The 22,038-nt window shown below is 39.3% G+C and overlaps 1 protein-coding gene across 1 annotated transcript in view; it reads right to left on the bottom strand.

Moving 5' to 3' along the window:
• The window catches only part of LOC125440944 (macrophage mannose receptor 1-like), a 39,574-nt gene extending 18,369 nt beyond the window's left edge, over nt 1-21,205 (bottom strand). Inside the window, exons 1-18 of the mRNA XM_048511126.1 lie at nt 20,993-21,205; nt 19,991-20,392; nt 19,344-19,517; nt 18,472-18,633; nt 17,197-17,310; nt 16,466-16,609; nt 13,745-13,927; nt 13,300-13,457; nt 11,959-12,069; nt 10,199-10,314; nt 7,761-7,909; nt 7,128-7,327; nt 4,413-4,534; nt 3,426-3,498; nt 2,296-2,497; nt 1,712-1,747; nt 1,453-1,622; nt 627-694 (exon numbers count right to left, since the gene is read on the bottom strand). Of these exons, the coding sequence (XP_048367083.1) occupies nt 627-694; nt 1,453-1,622; nt 1,712-1,747; nt 2,296-2,497; nt 3,426-3,498; nt 4,413-4,534; nt 7,128-7,327; nt 7,761-7,909; nt 10,199-10,314; nt 11,959-12,069; nt 13,300-13,457; nt 13,745-13,927; nt 16,466-16,609; nt 17,197-17,310; nt 18,472-18,633; nt 19,344-19,517; nt 19,991-20,392; nt 20,993-21,053 (2,645 nt within the window). The 5' untranslated portion in view covers nt 21,054-21,205. The remainder of the gene's footprint in view (nt 1-626; nt 695-1,452; nt 1,623-1,711; nt 1,748-2,295; nt 2,498-3,425; nt 3,499-4,412; nt 4,535-7,127; nt 7,328-7,760; nt 7,910-10,198; nt 10,315-11,958; nt 12,070-13,299; nt 13,458-13,744; nt 13,928-16,465; nt 16,610-17,196; nt 17,311-18,471; nt 18,634-19,343; nt 19,518-19,990; nt 20,393-20,992) is intronic.
• Between the last annotated feature and the right edge of the window lie 833 nt (nt 21,206-22,038).

Here is a 22,038-nt window from a genome sequence, read left to right as displayed (position 1 = left end):
CTCTAACTATAGAGAAGCAAGGTTTATTTATTTGGTAGACAGCACTTTACCTTCTTTGTAATGATGGACAGCTAGCTGCTTACCTATTGCATTCTGATTTGGCCACAGTGATCCATGCACCCAGACTTGATTACTATAATGTGCTGTACATATGCTTCCTTTGAGACTTCCTTCTGGAAGCTTCAGCTAGTTCAGCATGGAGTTGTGTGCATCCTAACCACATCTCCTTGGATTGCTTCTAGTCAATCTATATTCTAATAGCTGCACTGTCTGCAGTTTGGTCCTGGTAAGTTGAGTTTCTGGATTAGGTTCAAGTTGCTGCTTCTGACCTTCAAATGCTCTGTGACCTTTTCTAAGTTCCATAGGGCCTACATGATGGTGATGCTCTACATGGCATATGGTTGAGGACTTCTCACTACGTATGGACCAGCAACCTAAAGATATAGAATATATACTCTGGAGGTGAAATCATACCCTAATTCTGGTTAGAGCCAAATAGTCGCAGAAATATTTGAAAGAATTTTAAAACTATTTTCATTTTATAACAAACTAAATTATATTGTTCTTACAAAATCTGTGTAACTAGAAATCAACTCTGTAAATTTTTATGCTTTTTGTTCACTTACCCAAACTTTCCATCAAGACCCACAATTAAGCCAATGAAAACATTACTGTTAAATTCATGAAACACGTTCTGAAATATATAAAGAGAGAACTGGGTATAAAGGCACAAATGATTTAAAACAAAATACTCAGATATTCTCTAAATGAGTACAGTGTGGCCATTCTCTTCAAACTGCAAATACTGTTTATTTTATTAATGAAAAAAAGAAAAATGGAAGTCAAATTTGCCTATATGTGAATTATATTTCCTGTTTGTAGTTGTTTAAAAGGCAATATTAAAAACAATGGTAAGAAAGAACTTCTTACCACATGTGTCCCGGTAAGTTGAGTTTCTCTCCATGGCACAATGTGGAGTGATTGCGTGGCACAGAGAGAAACACATATTTCCATGACACGCCTCTGAAGATGCCAGCCCTAGATGTGGGCAGAATGTTAGAAGCAAAAACTACCATACCCCAGCCAGTGCTAGCCTAGAAAAACCTAATGAGTAGAATTCTTGAGAATTATTTGTGGTGGGAAATAATCTGCAAAAAAATAGAAAGGAGCAGTCTCGGAGGCTAGAAACATGGAGGTCCATTATTATTATTATTATTATTATTATTATTATTATTATTATTATTATTATTATTATTATTATATTATTATTATTATTATTATTATTATTATTATTATTATAATAAATAACAACAACAACAACAATAACAACAACAACAACAACAACAATAATAATAGTTTAAATTTAGTATACTGCTCTATCCCTCGAAGGGCTCATATATAATCATTAATTATATATGATTAGTAAACCATACTTCCCATACTTTTACTTACATATTTCCACAAAAATGTTCGTTCCTTTTCACTAGCAATGACAGCAAGATCTCCACCCAGATTTTTACAAACTTTTCGGGCTTCCGCCATAGGCAGAGTTTTGTTATGAAAATAGTACTCATTGTCTTCATACTTAACCCAGCCATCTTCAATTATTTTGTATGACCCATCTGTACAAAAAATCGAAAGAGAAAATTTTTTCTCACACAAGGTGCCTATTGCATTACAGTTCTTCTATAGGTTAAAAAGTTCAACATACCAAAAGTATCATTTGGCTCTGCTTTTAAGCTTACACCTGAAAACAAACAAACAAAATACGATTACAATGTGTGCCCATGTGATTTATTTCCTGTATATTCATTCATATAGCTACCAGTAATTTATGATAATATAATTATGCTTTTGTTCTAGTTTATTATATTTATAGATTTATGCTAAGCAAATAATACTAACATGAAAAAGAATAATCAGCAATCTAATTCACTGTAGAATACTAGAGTTCTTGTGTAATTTTAATTTCCGTCGTGTTCCTAATTAAGATTAAGGTTAAGTGTTGTGCTTGTTTTTGACATTTCAGTGCCTTTTAACAGAAAAATAAAATTCTGGCCTTTGCTCATGTATTTCTGTTGTCCTTGAAAACCCAAGGGGCAGCTATCATAAGAAAAGACCCTTATTTGGGGCCCAAAAATCAGGCAAAAATCAGCTTTGGGAAAACATGGCTGAGCCTCAAATCCTGTAATAATCAACTAAAACAAGGTTTAAAAGCAATGTAGCAAATAAAACAAAATAAATGAGTTTGGGGTGTTGCTTAATTAACCAGTTGCAAATTAGGAGCAATTGTACCTCTCTTTATTTGGCAAGCCCAATAATGTAAAGAGTTACATGATGACATTTTCCAAAACAGCCGAGTACTGATGCTTGCACACTCCCCTGACTGAGTGGAGGATAATTCCCAATGAAACCAGTGCCCTGGTCTCTCGTACTGGAAAGGATTCATTTCCCGATGGAAAGGATTCAGCCAAGGATGCAATTTCTGAAAGTCAATCTATAGCAGAAATAAAGATTCATTAATTTGTTAGAAATATATATGTTGTAATATTCAGTAGAAATGATCCTTACCAAACAGGGAAAATGGCTTATATTAGATGGTCTCAAATTTATGGAAGAAAACATAATCTTCAATATAGTTTTTACAAAATTATTATGAAGGTTGCACAGTTTGGGAGAAATTTTATGAGCATATCTCAGTTCAGGTTGTTAATATCTCATAATTATCCTTTTGAATTTTATACTGATATGCAGTTTGCTTTGACCTTGGAATCTTCCTTTCCACTGGTCTTCCCTTGCTGTTGGCTTTGGTACAAGTGCCAATCACCAGGTAAATGTCAATCATTATGAGACTGCAGCCTTCCCCTGTTACCTTAACTGCATGTGCCAAGTGTTCACAAACTGGAAGAGTCAAAACATCAGTGAATAAAGAAGTTTTATTAGTATTGCAAGCCCAGCTCTGGGCTTGGGCAGGTTCTTCCTAACACCTGCCCTCCCTGTGCATTTTTACAGTTGTTGAATCCCCATATGTGGCTTAAAAAATGAAGACTTTTCAAGGGAAGGTGTAGTTGTCATCAGTGTTGTTATTTAAAGCCCCTAAAATATTGATATATCATTGTAGTGTTCTAATGGTGCCTTAAGCAGGTTCTCCAAATTCTCGGCTTTCATTTTTTTAAAGTAAATCTCTATCCCTTTCCCTTGTGGAGATACAGAACATGGAAATAGGTATAATTACAGCATGACATCATGCAGAAGTTCCAAAAAAGTACTCCAATCTGGAAGCCAAGGCAGAGAAAAATCTTTGTGGGGAATCTGTCAGGTTCACCACAATGTCAAATCATAGCATTTGCTGATTAATTACTAATCTTAGAATAAGCTGTTAGTAATAATACCATCAGGGTCACAAATAATAATAATTTACTTACAGATGATCCATCACTCCAAGAATACCCTATGTCAGAGTCCAATACAGATAAACCAACCCAGATATCTTCAGTCCTAAAATGCAACAAAATGTTATATAGAAGCCAGTGAATGTGGAAACATTTCAAGACTCTCAAAATTTTAAAAATATACAACACGATTCATTTGAATTTCTCCAGAAAAAGATATATCTATGTATCAGCAGAGTCATTTAAATCTTGTTATATTATCGTAGTCATAGGTTGGGTGTGCCATTCCAAGTAAGAATACCATTGGGACAGAGCATGTTTCCAAGGCAGTTGTACCATATCTTGGTGGCAACTCATTGATTCTTCATAAAGAGTGACCATTATAAACATCTAGGTAGATTTAGGTACTAGGAACACATGCTAAAGCCATGTGTTCTTCAAAAGAATCATACTTCAGATTTTACTAGGAATAGTCCTTAGAATCCCAGTCTATCCATAGAACCAAATTCCACTCAGAGACTTATGATAAAGCTCAAGAGCAAGATTGGGTCCTAGTTCTTAGTTCTTCACACTTATGGGCTCGGAGAAATTATCCTAGTCTATGTTTATTGCTTCAGGCATAGAAAAACAATAAGAGAACATACCCCATAGGGCATGTTTTCCTCCCATAGGGCAAATAAAAGTTTTCCTCCCCTAGGGCAAAGAAAAGCTTTACAAAACGAGATCAGCAAAGTTGTGCAAGAGGAAAGAGTTAAGGCCCCCTGCTCTTGCTCTAAAGCCATGATATGAATCAGGACTATCCAACGCTGCTTGTTGCTCTTATAATGCATAGCAAGATCCATTCATAATAATTGGATGTCATGTCACATCAAACCATCAGCACTGAACAGCAGAGCACATTGTAGCAGCCTTACACATGTTTCAGCTTGTGAAGGCTTTAGTAAAAAAGTCTGATGCGTTCCTAAAACAGCTAAAATGGTTTTGTATCCCGAGACAGAAAAAATATTGCATGACACTCACGATTTCTCTATTATGTTTTCGTCTTCTTCACTATGGATGGAAACCAGGTCTCCTCCAATTTCTGTGCAGAAATCTCGAGCTTCAAACCAAGTTCTTTTTTTGTATTTTTTCTCTTTAAATGTCTAAGTGTAAAATAAGTAAAATTGGAACGCTATACTATCTATAACATTCAAATTGGGATTCACTAATGCAGTTCACAGAAAAATCTATGATTTGTCTCCACTTCCATTTTGAATGTAAAATTACAGTCATTCTGCATTATCTGCCAGAAAAATGGGGCCAATAAAATCAGACCTCTGATGGGCAGCCCCATCCAAGAGGCCAGGCAGCCAACTGCGGAGTCATGGCTGTGCCACCACACCACTCCCATAAGTGTTTCTTGGCAGCAAAGCAGAAAAGCCTCCCTGTCACCGAAGAGCCCCCACTGGGCTTAATAGACATACAGCACCTTTTTTAGGTGCTGTAAGTGTAAAGTCCCAGCGACCAGCATAAGGCAATAAATGGTGAGGAGAAATACAACTATTGTCAGAACCTCCCCAAGCCCACATTCACTATGCTGGCAGCAGGAGGGATGATAGGTCACTGGTGCTGTGCCCCAGCAGCAGGGAGGGTCATGGTGGCTACATGCTAGCGGGGCAAGTGCTCTAGAGAGGGCATATCCACTCAGGCAGGAGTTTGCTGCTCCCACGGGCAGATTCGCCTCCACCTTTGGATGGGACCACCAGTGTTTACTAAACTTGGGGGTTCTTGTAAGGAGAATTGCCAGCAGCTATTCTGCAAAATTGGTGCCTCTTCCTTAAAAAATAGCCCCCCAAGCCCCACACATATGCCACATAGACTATACTAGAACTGGGGGATTTAAATTTTAAATTCTCCCACTGAAACCCCGTAAGAATCCTCAAAAGCTGGGAAAAAGTTTTTTTTTTTGCTTTTTTGGATTTAGGATATTTTAGCTAGTATTACAAGGAACTAATTTTTTGAATGAAAAAGACAAAAATATCCAAAAAAAAAAATTCCAGTTCAGCAAAGCCAGATGCACACCCTAATAATAGATATTCTTTAGTGCTCCAGTACAGACACTCATACCCTGTTTTGCAATGTTCATCAGTTTTTATTGCTGGGACCCTGGATCAATATCTTCTTGATATTCTTTTGTTAAGGAGTTAATACATTAGGTTTGTTCCACCATTCCATTCTAGTGCTGGTAAGTGCCAGGACCTTGGAGAGATGGAACAGTTGCCACACAGTGTCTGATAGCCTGTAGGAGGATTGCAGGCAGAGACATGGCCATACCAACTATGGTAAACTATAGAGTTTCCAGTGTTTCCTAAAGTGACTCTATGCCTTTTCCGGTTTTTATCAGAAGGAATGTGTCACAGCATGTGACACTGCTAATTAAAAAAAAATTCCAAGAGGCAGAAGCATGATACATTGTGTCCAATATAACAACACTTCTAGGAAAACTTGAATGTGATATCACATTGCTCTCTTGAAAGTCCATGATAAAAACCAAAGCATTTCCAGCTATCCCTTGAGCCATGTGACATCACTTCCAGATTTTCCCCAGAAGTGATGACACAATGCACATGATAACTATATTACAAACCTACTATGCCAGTGTTACAGGCAACAATAAAAAAGCCTATGAAAAGTACCAAATTTAATTTGACTATAATAAAGTGAACATGTGCACATAAATATGGTAGAGTAGAAGCATACAAAAGGACATAATATTCACAAACAAAGCAACATGCGAGTATACCATAGAACAAACAATAGGGTCTAGATGAATTATCCAAGGTAGATATTTATATTACAGTCAACGTCCACTGTTGTGCAAAAATTAGCCTAAGCAGGGACGGTAATCCTGATGTGGTGTTCAAGACGGAGTTAAGACAGAGTTTCCATTCTGCCTGTTTTGTGGCTTACTCACTTCATCAGCAAGACATCGTTGTTGCTTGCCTACTATTTGAAAGTACATTTCAAGCATTACATTCTAGATGCTTGAATATTTCATTACATATCTCAGATTTCTGCATGTCAATTTCACTTGGCATCTAGAATATAATGCTTGAAATTGACTCATTGTTTTTTAATGCAGTTAACAAAAGATGAAGAAAAGAAAAGAAAAGATGCTGAGAATCGATATCAATGAACTGAAAATCAGCAGAGAGAAATCACTCTCTGATTAAAGAAGCTAGCACTGTTGGATATGGGGAAGAAATAGAAGTGTAGCTATTAAGAAGCATGTCCCAAATAGTAGGGCAATGGTAACTCAAACGAGTGGTGGGCATGTAGTATGCTATGAAATAAGCCTAAATGACATGTATTGTATTCAATTGAGTTTTAAACCCTCATCCAGCATAAGAAGCCTTCCTCTTCAGAGTTCTTGAAGAGCTTCTTTCATTGAAGAAAAGTCTTTTAGGCTGGAAAAAAGCTTCAGATTTTGCTGAGTAGCACTATTGTCTCTGGAAAAAAATCTGCATTGGTATATAACTGGAAATGGTGGAAGATTATTATTGAGTCTTTAAATGATTTTGAACTGTTTGTTTTCGGTACAAATACATCATTGTTCAAGAAAGCACCATGAAGAAAACCATATGTTTAAGAAAAAAAAATCTGATAAGCTTGATTCCTGAAAGGTTCACTTGACAGAACTTGCTACCTTGTTGCTTATGCAAGTATGTAGCTTGACTCAAGAAACTGAATTCCTACTTTGAAGCAGAAACTTGATGTTTGGAATCCAGACCATCCATTTGGGCAGGGGGGCGGCGTTGGTGTTGTTGGGGCAAGAGTTGTCGTCACACCTTCAGCCCACTGTTTGCAGATGAATGCTGCCTTCTCTTCACAGCTGGTAACATCCCATAATCCAGCTGCAGTTCCAGTTCTCATAGCAACACAGCCATGATTTTGTCCTTGGGAGGAACCAGCTAAATTAATCTTCCTGCATGTACCTCCCCACCCACACCCCAAAAAAGGATGAGCCCTTTTTGAGAAAGTAGCTCTTGTATGGTAACCTCTGGGATGTATTAATGTAAAAGGATGTAATTCCTGCTGTCTCTACTGTATTAAGCTTTGGGAATCTGTCTCCATTTTCTTCACTATCTGTCTTTCCATTCAGCTTTTTTTCCCCCTTCAGCTTTCTTTCCTCTTTATTTTTGTCTCATTTATCTGAAAAATTCTCATCTTTTTTAACCCTCTGCAACTCTCAGTTTCTTTCCCCCAGAGGCTCTTATCTCCATGATAACGATCTCAGCAACTGTCACTCACTTTGCTTCACTTCCCCCAAAGAACTCTCCAGCTACGCAGTGCCACCCCCTGCAGTAGGTTCACTACAAAGGTACTTACCAGGCATTCTTGAGTTCCAGTGGCTAAACGTAACTGGATGCCCATTAGTCCAGTTGAATTGCCCTTCTCCCTTTATCTCTGATACCCCAATCCAGAAATATTTTTCAGGACGTAGCCCAACTAGACTAGTTAGGTAAGCTTGTTCATATCTGTATAGCAAAACAGGTAATTAATGTAGGCAAAACAATACTTCTACTGAGTGTACTGAGACTCGATTGATAATCCACATATTAACTAGATGTGTTTGGCAGGGCACATTCTCTGCTAAAAATGTTATGTAAACTAGAAACTACACAGATAAATACATACAAATAAATCTCACGTGCCTCGTTTATCCAATTTTCCATAAAAATTCAGTACGCAGAGGGTGAGGATGTATAAAAAGAGTTGCCAATACTCAGCCTATACACCTGGTAAGTACCAGTCCTATATCTACATACATTCTGAGTTACTGGCTTCCTATTAATTGCTTTATCTTGCTTAATTCATTCTGCTTTCTCATGTTGATAACTACTGAAAAACAAGCAGAGACTTTTTAGAATCTGACAAGAAGAAATCAGATATTCTTTACTGGGCCAACTTCCTGTGACAGAATGAGCCAAGTTTATTCCTTTTTAATATCTTCCAGTCTCATTTGTAGTCTGGTACTCTGATAGAGAAAGCCAGCAATGGCCAACAAGGCACTTTGAACCTTTGGAGGCAGAAGGCAAGGAGAGTAGGATGAATACAATTTAAAATAGTTTTTATTCATTTTGAGTTCGGAGATCTCTAAGACAGGTTAGGAATTTTGGCTCTATTGCCAGTTGCTTTCAGGGGGAAGAAAATAAAATTGCTGCTTTGAGTAATTACTAGGGATGGCCCAAAAAATGGTATTGTTTTGATTCAGGTTTATTAGACCTGGACATTTTTTTTAAACCCCAAGAAAAAGCTTTCCCAGAATTTTGTTTGGATTATAAACCCGAACCTGAAAAATACACCTGCCTTGGGAGTCCATGCAGGTTTGGTAGGCAGCAGGCAGCACGAAGCTGATCCCATGGCATCTACTGCCTCCGAAGCTCATGTGGAATTCTGAGGCAAGCCCAGAGTTGAATGCTGGGCTCAAGCAGGCCAAGTCCAGTGTTTAACTGCAGGCACCACCCCCAATCTCCAGGTGGCAATTGGAGACTGTGCCTGTATTGGACGCTGGACCCGACTAGGCTGAGCCCAGCATTGAACTCAGCACACCACTTCCGATCTTCACTTCTGATCTTCACGTGGACTTTGGAGTCAGTGAACACAGCTCAATGCTGAGTCCAGCCAGGCGGTAGGTAAGTGAAGGAAGAAGAGTTGAAGAAGAAGAAGAAGAAGAGTTGGATTTATATCCCCCCTGAAGGAGGGAATGGGAGAGAGATTTTCTTTACTCATTTTAAAAAGGTGGCAGATGGTAATAATTAAGTGTGTGAGCTCACAGTGGAATGTATCTCATAGAAATTGGATGGTTGATTCTTTGCGTATATATTAACAATTCATACTAATTTCAAAGACTGCATTGACCATGGTGGGGAGTCCTGCAAAGGAAGCCTTTCTCACTTTGTGAAATGAGACAAAGAACAACAACTATGAAAGGTGGCAAATGCAGTGTTTTCAGCAGAAAGGTTAAAAAAGTGACTGTAAGATTACAAAAAACCCCACCACATATAGCCAAGAGAGTCTTTAGATTAAAGGGAATGACTGTGTTCTGTGCAAATTTTGGTGCCCTTATCGTTTAAAATAGCTGCACCAAACCCTCAAATAGGTTCCTGCATGGAAAAATTATGTTACCAGATTTCTAGAAATGGAAAAAAACCCCTACAGATCTGAATCTAAGATTGAAACTTTCCTAGCCAAAAAATATGGGATAAATGGTAAAGGTTGCCTTCACTGAACCTCATATTTGAAATTATAATGACATTTTCCTTGGAGCTCAAGCCTATTTCTGGCCTCTTGCCAGGTGGTTTTGTTCTGAGGTTAGAAAACACACCAAACTTCTCAATCCCTTTTGCTCTAATTCCTGCCCTGGAAGAACAAGGAAGCATTGGCCCACTGGGGCTGGTGGCTAGACATTTTAGGCAGGTATGAGCAAAATGACTAGTCTGTCTGGTTTTACTGGACAGCCTATGTGAGGTCTCCTTGCTGCCTCTGCCATCAACTGGTGCCACCACTTAATATAGGGACATATATCTGATAGCTATCTGTTGAAGTGAGTTGTGATTCATGAAATAAATCTTGTTTATCTTTAAGGCACCACTGGACTTTGGTTACATTTCAATCTAGCCAGTCAAAAAGTCAAAAGATGAACTGAATGCAGGTCTAAATTGCTCGCATGAGGTTCTCTAGTGCTGTGTATCACATAACCACAGCTTCTGGATTCCTTCTTTTTTTATTTGGCACCCCTTAGTTTGAGAAAACTCATTAGGTACCTGTGCTCTATAAACACCAAGGAACCCTGGTGTCCTTCACAGAATTTATTTGCTTCTGAAAACGTCCTCAGTGTTTGTTCAGTTAAGTAACAATATAAGCCATGTCTTTTCCAACCCTGTTGATAAAAAAAAAAACCTGTTACCTTAGGTAACTTCAATAATCAACAGAGAAAACTGGCACCCACATGCAGCCTCACACCCTAAGTGCACAAGTGTGTACGGTGAAGTAATCCCCATATAGTTTTCTTTACCAGTTTGCTGCCTGGCTGTTGTCAAAAGATTTTCTATAGTCATAATTGAAAATTTTATTTCCTGGTTTATTTTAAGATAATTTACGCCTTTTTCAGAGGACATGCAAAGTTGAATTAATACAATAGGTGGAAAGTAGACATAAGAGGCAAATGGAGCAGCCCCTGCTTCTGACTACCATGCCTTTATCTGAAAGTCTGATACATCCTGTACACAAATGTTTACATAATTTCCTTTGTGTGATCAGGAATCATTAAAAATACATATAATTAAGCCTTCATTCAACACTGAATGAATCTGAAAGGGCCTTTGTACCTTTGACATAAACAGCATCATTTCACTTTAAATTCACATTCTCTGCTCTTACTTCTTTGGTACCACAATCCACTTATATATAACATGGGGAAGAAAATTCTGATTAAAATTTATATATGGATGTAGGAAAACAAAATTGATTGAAGTCTACTACATTCATGAGACTATGGCGGATTCCGCATGGGCCAAAAACAGTGGTGTGAAAATGGTGTGAAAAGGATGTAAACTGGTTTAAAATGGTGTAAAAGGGTTTACACCGTTTTCACACTGCTGTTTTTGGCCCATGCGGAATCCGCCTTTGTGAAACTAGGGTGGTTGGATGACCTCTTGCACAGAGGACAGTCCTCTTTATGAAACTTTTCCTCTGAAATGTCCAGGTTCTGCTTCTGTCCAGCAAAAAATATTGAAGTGGCTGTGGAGGCTCTGATTATTCCTGAGCAATTGCAGGTCTCCTGGAGCCCTTTTTCCACTTTTTATCCATGTTTGTCACTTTTTGGTCATCTTTTTTGGACATGCTGTGTGAAACCTGCTGGCTGTGGACTGTCTTATATCTTTTGGCCCAAACACATCACTACTACAGAGGAGACAGTAGAGCCAGTAAAGTGAATAGATCAGATTCCTCTGTATCTATCTTCTCTTCTGCTGTTTACCCAGAATGCCATTCTCAGAGTCTTTCTTCCTGGGTACTTCCTTCTTTTCCTAAAGTAACAATTCCCAGGTGGACTTTGTTCTCAAAACAGCTTTAACCTAACAAAAATTCCACTTTGAGATTCCAGTTCTGAGATGACTGTGAGGTTCTGAGATGATACTGGTCTTCCCTGCCTTCCATTCAGTCTTTCTCTTAACTGTATAGAGATTCCACAAAGGGACCTAGAGTGAAAATGTTTCCAGGTTTCCTGGATCAGCAGCGCTGCCCTCCAGAATGAAGTGGACCAAAACATTTTCCCACGCAAGCAGCGAAGAATGAAACAGTGATTCAGACTGAAGCTGATATGTAGAGGAGAAGAACAGCGTAGCATGTTGACACATGAAAGGGAAGAATCAGAGGCAAGCATTTGCTACTTTCTTCAAGCGTAAATAAAAAACTAGAACCAACCTGCCTGAAACCTTTAAGAACAGTAACTGCTGAAATCTTTTACAGAGGATAATTTGTGAGTTTAAACAGTTTAAATTTTAGCAATTTACTTCTGACTTACCTTCTTGCAGCCTGGATTGGCATCTTCTGTTTCAGTTACGTTTTCCAAAGGTTTTCTTTTACAGATGTAACCATGTTCTTCTTGACAGAAAGTATCCATCCAATATCCATTCTGGAAATGGAAGGGTGAAGATATGATCCTCAGTGAAGGACACAGCATTTTGTACACTTCAAAATTTGTTTGTGTCCCAGTGCTTGAATACCTCACCTGCATGAAGCATGAACTGCCAATAAATTTACATATATTTAAGATGGTAGCCCATCTTACCCTAAAGAAGGATTGCAGATTTAACTGGTTACTGCCCAGTGGCTCTCCTTCACTGAAAGGATTGTGAAAATTTATTGCATCTGATAAGTCATTGCTTGTTCGCAGTTTCTATCAGGGGAAAACAGCTATCATATACCCTTGTCTGAAGAATACATAAGATAGGTACATTCCTATCTGGGATGATCATCTTCTTCCACTGAGTGCACAACTTTTGGAGAGATTGCACATGGAGTGGTGAGGGTGGTAGGGTACACCCACCTAGCCAGACAGATCAGCTGAATCAACCCTAGCTCAGCCAGATCTCCCTCACATCCACGTTGTTACCTTCATCAATTATGTAGATGCTTTCATTTTACTCAGCTGAGTCTATAGTGTTTGCTATTATTTATTTGTGTTTTTTGTAAACACAAAGAAGATGAAAGGGCTATTCATGGAACAAAAAGCTATACCCCAAACAATGGCGATCTCACTCAGTTACTTTTTCTGGCTTCTGAGATTTCAACATCCATTCGCTAAGTACTTTCAAGCTTATATTAGCAGCCTTAAGGCCTAGAACCAGTGGTGGGATTCAAATAATTTAACAGCTGGTTGTTTACAAGCATCATTTTAACAACCATTTCTGCTGACGTGGTGTGAACCTGCTGAATCCCACCACTGCCTAGAACCTTTGTTTCCAAAACCATGGGACAGATGAGAAGCCTCCCCACAAGCCAATGTTGGAGGTCCCAGCAGAAACTCAGTGACCTACTGCTGCTGGGTGGTATTTAAACTCCCTCAGCCTGAAACCAAAGAGCACATCAGCTTGTCTCATCTCCCTGATGCCATTGCCTAGAAAGACAAGGAGTTAAGGGAGCCACCCAGAGTATGGATGAATAACTGGGTTAATTTGAATCTCTTCCTTCCCAACCTGAAGTCTCCTGCAAAGGGATAGGGAAGGATCAGCAGACTCATTCAGCCCTTCCAGTAAGTAAAGCAGGGGCCAGCAAAAACCTCAGACTGAAAATGCAGCTTTTGTAAGCAGACAGAGACGCAGACAGCCTTATTTTAACTGTAAGCAGACAGTGTTATTTTTACTTCTCCCGTCATGGTGACACAGTTGGCTGCGGAGTCTTGTAGATAAGAAGGTTGTCCATTCATCCACTTGGTGTATGTCACACGAGTTCCATCACTCCATTCAAAGTACCTCTCAAACTTCCGGGCATTCATTCCTATCCACAGTGTATCTGTTGGTTCTAAGGAGATACATGCATGCTGGACATTAGCTTTCTCATGCCATTCTAAAAAAACCTATGGTCTAAAAAGCCTACTGATAAACAGAGTTTTGACTTTTGAAAGCTTATACCCCCCAAAATTTCTTTGGTCTCTAATGTTCACCTAGACTCAAATTTAGTTCTTCTACTTCAGAGTAACATTGCTACCCCCCTGAAAATACATTCGTGTGTTAACCAGGATACTTCAGAATATCAAGAGGCCTGAGTTTTATTGTGTAAAAATGTGATGTAGACATAGAAAGACTCACTGTAGTCAAGCTGAGAAATTACAAAACTATGTTCTTCAATATTGTGGATACTAGCTAAATCTCCATCTTCCTTTTGACAAGCTGACAGTGCACGATTCCAGGTCCTGAGATCTTTGTAAAGATGGTAACAGTGGCCTAAGTATGGAACCCAGCCACCTGGACATTTCACAGGCTTCAAGTTATCTAAAAAGAGAACAAGTATATTCAGTAGTTTCATATAAAAGCTTGGCTCCACCTAGAGATTCCACAGAGACAAGGACAGGGCAATGTTTATTGATTCCCTCTTCTTACACCTCAAAATTACTCAGGAAGGGATGTTCCTTGGAGATGGGGAAGATCCTAGGAATAGCTTATGGGTTGGATCATAGTATCCTGCAGGAAGGATACTACAAGGGAATCAGCAAAAATACTGAGCCCTCCACTTCACACCTATGGAAATCCTACACGGAATTATTGATTCAAGTGTATGACTGGATAATTGAAAATTGAATTATACTGTAAGCAAATAGATTTTTAAAAACAATATTCCACTTGGGGAGAAGACAATTGCAAATAAAGCAGTTTCCTACAAGTGTAAAACAAATATCTCTCTTCTAAGAACTGGTATGTTTTTACAGAAGTATACCTTATAGTATAAGAGAAGTTAAGCATTTCTGAATTAGAAATGTTTCATGCAATGTTTGTCATGGGGAATCAGCTGCTAGTAGACATGTAAAATTCCTGGAAACGGAATATCCATAAGGAGAACAACATTTTTTTCCAGAAAACTACTGAGATATTGGGAAAAATGGAAACGTATGTGTAAACCATGTAAAAATATTTACATATTATTAAGAAGCCTGTTACATGCTTTCACCTGCATACTAGACCCTGCATGAAAGCCCTGCCCTCCAGAGTGAGAGGCTTTCTACTGACAGGCTGGGTGGTTGTCTGGAAACAGGAGAGGGGAAGAAGGGATGTGCAGGCCAAGGAGAGAAGCAGAGATAAGAACATGAGGTGTTTTTCTCCTGGGCTTGTGGAGGCTTTCTGAAAAACAAGTTCCAGAGGAGAAAAGCTTGTGGTGTCAGACAAAGGCAGTCATCAGGAGAACAGGCATCTTCTGATACATTTGATCCTGACTGTAAGTGGGTTGTGTGCTGTGACTATGAGGAAAAATGGCTTTTTAGTGATAGGGAGGAAAAGTGATGATGCAACCTATCTACAGTGTGAGTCAGAGCTCAGAGACTATCTTCCCTTTTCACCCTGATTTTGGAGCAGCTCAATATAATTTTATTCAACCCATTTTGTTTAAAAACACCCAGTTCTGGAGCCATCCCCCCCCCTTAAATAACATTACTTAGTGTTCAGGGTTTGAATGGGGCCTCCACAATTCTGTAATCACTAAACTGGCTCTTTTAAGGCTAAAAGGGTTACGTATGCAATTTTTGCTTATCTACCCTGAACTTACTTAACTGGTTTAGCATAAAATGTGTAATTGACACTCCATCTGCGGATACTTAAATCTGCTAATAAGAGGCACACATACCCCAAACAGATGTTTCTTTAAACTTGAGATACTCTTCAAGTTTGAAGAAAAATCTGAAAACTAAAATAAAAGCAAACAGGGTTTTAAATTCCCCCCACCCAAGTACATGAAGCCTGCTGGGTGTTATTGAGCCAATCACAATCCCCTCAGAACTCTCACAGCCCATGCAGAAACACATCTCTTGCCTTGGAAACCTTACAGTGTCATCAGAAGTCAGCTGTGTCATCATAAGTCTCTGCCCATCCCCCCAAAATGCACCCATTTTTCGGGGCTGCTTCCATCCCTGACCAGCCTGGCCTCTGACCCTCAGTGGCCCAGCCAGGCATGAGTTGTGCAGCAGTGGTGCCACTGTGGTGGAGTTTGGGTGCCACTCCTGCCCGCAGTGGCAGCAGAGTTGTGATTCTGGAAGATCTCTAGGTGTCACCTGAGGATTAGCAAACCTATGCCTAGCAGCAACCTCTGAGTGTTTTGGTACTACCCTACTTGCATGACTTAAGTTGGTTTGGCTGCTTGCTACTCTTCAATAGCAGCCATCCTATGAAAGCCAATGTGGTGTAGCAGTTACAGCTTCTGAATAGGGTCTGGGAAATTCAGGTTTAAATTCATTGAGTGATTTTGAACCAGTCACATCGTTTCATCCTAACATACCTCACAGAGTTATTGTGCGGATAAAAAGGAAAGGAGAATATTGTAAACAAGTTTGGGCAGCTTTGAAGAATTGTGTGCTAGAAACAAAATAAATGAATAATACATATAACTGAAGATGCGAGGTAGATAAAAGGTAAGCTGGCGAATGACTGAAAAGGAGAGAATGAAGCAGAGTAGGGGAGAGGATACAGGATTGCCAGGCGCAGTGACAGTAGAAATAGTGTGGGGAGGGGATCTAGGGAAAATGAAGTACCCCCACATGTCCTTGAGGGTTGCCTGCTACACAAGTAGGACTGCTTCAGTGGCTAGCACCACATAACTGGGGCAGAGTGTTTCTAGGCAGGGTAAAGGGTACAAAGTGGAGGGGAGGCTTAAGATAGAGGGGCAGATACATGTGGATTGGCTGTTGGGTGGGAATGGAACAAGGCAGCAGGAAAAAGGGTGATGCTATGGGGGCTTCCATGGAAGAGGAAGTAGTGGGGGAGGGAGAGTTCTTGTGGATTCCCGATTGCATTTGATTTAGTTTCCTTTCAGTTGACCAACCTTACCTGAAGAGATAACTGGGACATTTGATGAAGAATTGTCCTTTTTGCAAATGTATCCAAGTTTATTATCACATTCCTTATTCTTCCATTTTCCTCTCTGAGACTCCATTGTTGCACAGATTTTTTCTGATTCTGGTGATGGGCTCCCTTAAAGAAACAAAGGTACAAATATTCAGTGCTCCTGCCCTGTGCTAACATTGCATCTATTTTTATCATAATAACAACCATAGTTGTCTCCTCCTGTTTTCCTTTAGTTATGACAGTAGTTAAACCAAGTTATGATAATGATAATCTTTTACAGGGTTGTACCCAATGATCATGGTCAACATGTAGCCACGTTCTATGAAGCATGGTCTCTCCTGTCACTTTAAGAGATATGGTATTGAGCTTCTGACTTCTAGGAAATGACATTTTCACCCATCCCTGCATTTGAAAGAAGAGGTGCCATTGTGGGAATCTTTGTCTCTCTTGAAGTTTTCAAAGGAAGGGACAGAAAAGTTTTTGTAGCAATATATCTGATACAAGAAACTCCTAGGGAAATTCTTCATGACTTTGTGCTTTCGAGAGGACTACAGAGAGTTATTTTGAAAACATCATCTATGTTTTCAATAGGAACTTCATATAGTTTTTAAATAATCCATCCTCCGGTGCATTCCTTCTGATATTTTGGATTTCTGACTAAATATCATACAGTCATGGCTTCAGAATTTTTTCATCTATAAATGACCACTTACCTGGAGCCCAGTTTAAATATCTGAAAGGTTGGTGGCCAACCCATTGCCATCCACTGCTCAAATCCAAACTGTTAAGCCCAATCCAGTACTCAGCATTCACATCTGTTGTCAATCCTGTTTAAGGGGAAGAAAAGGAGTAGTACTGTGTTGCATAATTATAAGAGGTTTTTTTATAGTTGGGGAGCAGAAAGGAGAAGGAAACTGAACATGATCTACTATAATTATGGCATAGCTCCTGTGCTTTTATCAGCTACTAACAAGGAGAAATCAATCAGATCTTGAAGAGTTGAAGACGAGTTTGGATTTATACCCCACCTTTCTCTCCTGAATGGAGTTTCAAAGCAAACACCTTGTGAGGTAGGTGCAGCTGAGAGAGTCCTGAGAGAACAGTGACTATCCCAAGGACACTCAGAGGCTTCATGTGTAGAAGCGGGGAAACAAACCCAGATAAGAGTCAGCTACTCATAGAGAGGAGTGGGGAATCAAACCCAGTTCTCCAGTCCACTATTCTTAACTACTACACCACTACAATAACATCAGCTAACGAATTTCTGCCTTCACTCAGTAGAGTTTCTGGAAGATTCATCAACGTTGAATGACATGGACTATTCATACATGGAAAAATAAAATATCTGATCCCAGATTGGCTCCTCTTTTAAAATGAAGCAGACCTTCATATCATAGAGAACATTCAAGATTGGGTTAAAAGGAACTGTTCTAAAAACATGCAACACATCAAGGTAGAGCCAGTTTGTGGGGATCAAGAACTATATAGTACCCTGGAGAACTATGACCGAATTTCCTGCATTCTTTGAGTTCTCTGAGCAGCCCCCCTTCATCATATTGAAGTTGTTTGCAGGGCAAGATGAGGTTAACTTTCTCCTGACTACCATTTTCTTGGTTGAAAATCCCTGATCCCCTGGCAGCAGTGAGCCCTGGTAAGCAAAAAAGGCTGGTATCAGTATGTTGCATCTTTCTTTTACAGAGCTCATTGCAGTCAGAAGGAAGCAGTTATGGCTAGCAAAAAAAGTCTGGAGAGTGTTATACTCTCTTTGCCCAGCATTATAGTTGTGATCCAAATTCAGTTTTCATGGGCTGCTTTAACCTGAAGTTTTCCCTAACATGGATTTTTCACTTGTCATTTGTATAATTAAATATCATTTCTGCCCCCCCTTATGAGTATCTTGTAATTATGAAATATCTTTCTACAAAAAAACACACAAAATGTTCTGAAAGACTGATCAATTATATATGCTTTTTTAAAAAAAGTCATACCTGCTAAGTATGCTTGTTCATGTAATTCTGTGATGCTTAATAATTCTGCGTTCTGTTGCTGACAGCTTTTTCTTGCTTCATACCATGTAAGAGCAGACTCGGAATTTATCTGATACTGATTTCCAGTCAAATGATCTCTAGTCCAAAAGTCATCATTGTCATCTGAAAAAAAAATGTTCCATTGTCAAACCACTTCAGAATCCAGATGCAAAACCCTTCAAATTCGTCTGACAGTCATTGATCAGGGGGGTTGACTAGATGGCCTGTATTGACTCTTCCAACTGTATGATTCTATGGCCCTTTCTGCACAAGAAAGTTCCAATGTTTTCAGGCAGGAAATAAACATTTCCTCCATGGAGTTCCACATTGCTTCCGCATCCCCTCCCCTACCACCATGGTTCAAAAAATGTTTCCAAGCACCTTTTTTTCCATTTAAAAAACCCAAACTTTTACAATTATTCTTTGGGCTGAAATGTTTCCAAGTCATCTTCCCTCACTGTGCAGTCCATATTGATAACATTTTCAGCCCCATCCAAACCCAGGGATGGCGGGCAGTGGCACTGATGTGGAACCACCTCACAGTTCCCATAAAGGCTTCCAGGCCATGGAGAGGCTTAAAAGGTTGAAAAGCCTCCCTGCAGCCAGGAAGCCCCTATTGGGCATAGTAGTTTTACGCCACATTTTTAGCAGCATAAGTCAGTCATCCCATGCCGGCGCAACAGTTGGCTCCACCCCCCAGCCACGCCCCTGGTGCCTATGTCATGGTGGAGGCAGACAGTGTATGGGGGGAGGGGAGGGGAAGAGCTTACTCTACCAAGCAGCAAGTGTGTGATGGTAGATTAAAAGTTGAAACAAAAAAATCAGAGGTATACCTTTTACCGGACAGTATCCAGTTAAAGAGTCTTTATCCACATCGTCTGTTGTTCCACACCAGGGTTTTAGATTTTCACTGTTTATTGTTGTGCATTCAACATACGACTCATTCTTATACTTGAATGGAAATACACACGGGGCTCCATATGAATTGCCTTCTATCGTAAACTGAGCTATAGACAAAATGGAATAAATAGTATTGTTAATACGGAAATGTAACAAAGTCCTCAATCCAGAGCAACAAGTGCAAAAATGTTCACTTCAATGGAAGGGCCCAATAGGGTTCACATCTCTTTTCATGTATGCTGCCTTTGTTATCTTCTGTTGAAGTGAATGAGAAGGTGTTTTGGTATGTTACCTTTGGAACTTGGGTTTTACGGAAATTTCTGGCCTTGGTTAAAATATGATATCTTGCCATCTTTCACATATCCATAAGTTTTCCTAGTTCTCTATTACATTAAAAATACATTGAAAGTAATAGGACTTGAAGATATATGATGAGGTCAGATTGTTTGTTCTGTTCTGATTCCCCCCCCCCCCCCAAATCTCCTGGCCAGTGAAGTGCCAGCATGGTTAAATGCAGGTAATTCAACATGTTTAACCAGATGCTCAGTTTCACACTGAAAACAAACCCCGACAAGTTTACCTTCAAAGCCTGTAGTGCACAGACTGTCTTGGGTGCCATCAATCTTCCAGATTGCTTTAGCATCAGATACTTTATTCAACCGGACAGATCCAGGACTATAAGACAAAAACCAGTTATGTCCTTGGATTGCAGGAAAGGTTCCATTGATGCATGCCCATTTTTGAAGTTCATTGGTCTGATTGCAGAAGGAGAATTCAAGTTGATTGGAATCTGTGGATGCTCCCAAGCATAACTTCAGCCCTATGTTCAGGATCTGATGATTGGAAGTCCACTTAAAATTCTGGAACTTATTATCCTTGCTGCACTTGTGAAGTGTGATGATAGAAGTTCCTGCTCCTCCTGTTCTTCCGGATTGCATGCAGAGATTATATTTCTCATAGTTTATCAGAAAAGTGTCACCCTCTGTAAAATTAAATGTACAGTAACAGGGTGATAAAGTGCCCCATTGCCCCCTATATGGGAATGTCTGACAAGACGAAAATACCAAACTTCAGCATTAAAGCCAGTACAAAAGAGCAAGCAAAAACAGGGGAAAGGGGAAGAACAGAAAAGTTATTTTATATTTATTTTTGACAGTGGTTTTTCAAAACACAGTGATTATTCTTCATTCTTATTGTATATATACAAAAAGAATAATAACAATGTTTACATAATTTTAAAAAATCTAAGTGCTCCTAGAAATAATTTTGGAAAGATTCCTTTGTATTCAGATATAGTCCACATAGCTATTTAATTGGCTTCTCCATTAAAAAAAAAGAAGAAAGATTTTTTTGCAACCATAAAATCGATGCAGTATGATTTTTGGCATTATATATTGGATGACTAACCTGCTTGTTTATTGATAGAAATGTCTGAAACATTCAATCCATCATTTCCTCCTCTTTGAAAGACCTCATAGAATTTAGTTCAATAAAGCCATTTCTTAAACTTTCAGTAGTTGATTTTATAGTAGCTAGTTAGGGAGGATTATATCAGCAGTGATGAAAATGAAGAGGAACTTACCTGATATCTGGAAATACTGTTGAATGAGAAGCAGGAAATTCAGAAGCCTAAAGAAAGACATTGAAAACCACAAAGGCCTCCACACACACAAAAAACCTCCTTGGCAGATTTTCTTCAACTTTTTATGAAATGATTTGGACAAAACGGCATTTCAGTTCTACATTAGGCAACATCATACTTTATATAAGATAATTTTGCTACGCTGTTGATCACGCCTCCCCAAAACCACTAATTTCCGAGAACGAACTGTGAAAATGCAAGACTGAGCTTTACATCAGTCCAAGACTGAACTTCCCTTCCTCATACGTCCATTGAAAAGACAGTCACCCACTCCACAAAACAGACACAAAGTGTTCAGGTTAACCCTTCCCTCTCTTGTGCTTACCATGTTCACTATGTCATGACTCTTTGCCTATTAGCCCTTCGGGGATCGGGCGGTATATAAATTTAAGAAATAAATAAATAAATAGAAATATTACAAGATTAAAATATTATGTCCCTTCTATCTGCTCACTAAACAAATGCATGAGCACATAGTGTTTCCTCATACAGAATTAGAACATTAATCCATCAAGGTCAATATTGTCTACTCAGACTGACAGCTGATTCAGTTGGGTAGTTGTGCTGATCTGAAGCAGCGGAAAAAAGTTTGTGCCCAGGGGCACCTTTAAGACAGCAGTCCCGCAGACTCTCGAGTTAAGATCTTCCACGTCTTTCACATAAATCCTGATCCTTTTAACTGGAGATACTGGGGATTGGACATGGGAGCTCCTGTATGCTAAACAGATTATTTGAACTGAGCCATAGTCCCCCTCTTGGTTCATGCTCTGCTTCACACTCCAATCACTTCTCATCTTAACTTCTGCAGCCTCCTGCTTTTGGTCTTGCTTCCTACATTTTCTTTTGCCAGCCGTGCTCTCCACTCTATTCAACATTCTACTGCCAAAATCATCCACTCCTGTCATCATTCCGATCACATGATGATCCTCATGAAATCTCTTCATTGTGTTCCTGTCCACGCCAACGTCCACCATATAAAGTCCCCA

This window comes from Sphaerodactylus townsendi, linkage group LG11 (assembly GCF_021028975.2).
Source record: "Sphaerodactylus townsendi isolate TG3544 linkage group LG11, MPM_Stown_v2.3, whole genome shotgun sequence".
Taxonomy (NCBI): Eukaryota; Metazoa; Chordata; class Lepidosauria; order Squamata; family Sphaerodactylidae; genus Sphaerodactylus; species Sphaerodactylus townsendi.
Note: the sequence above shows the minus strand (reverse complement) of the source record. Positions and strands in the feature narration are given on the sequence as shown.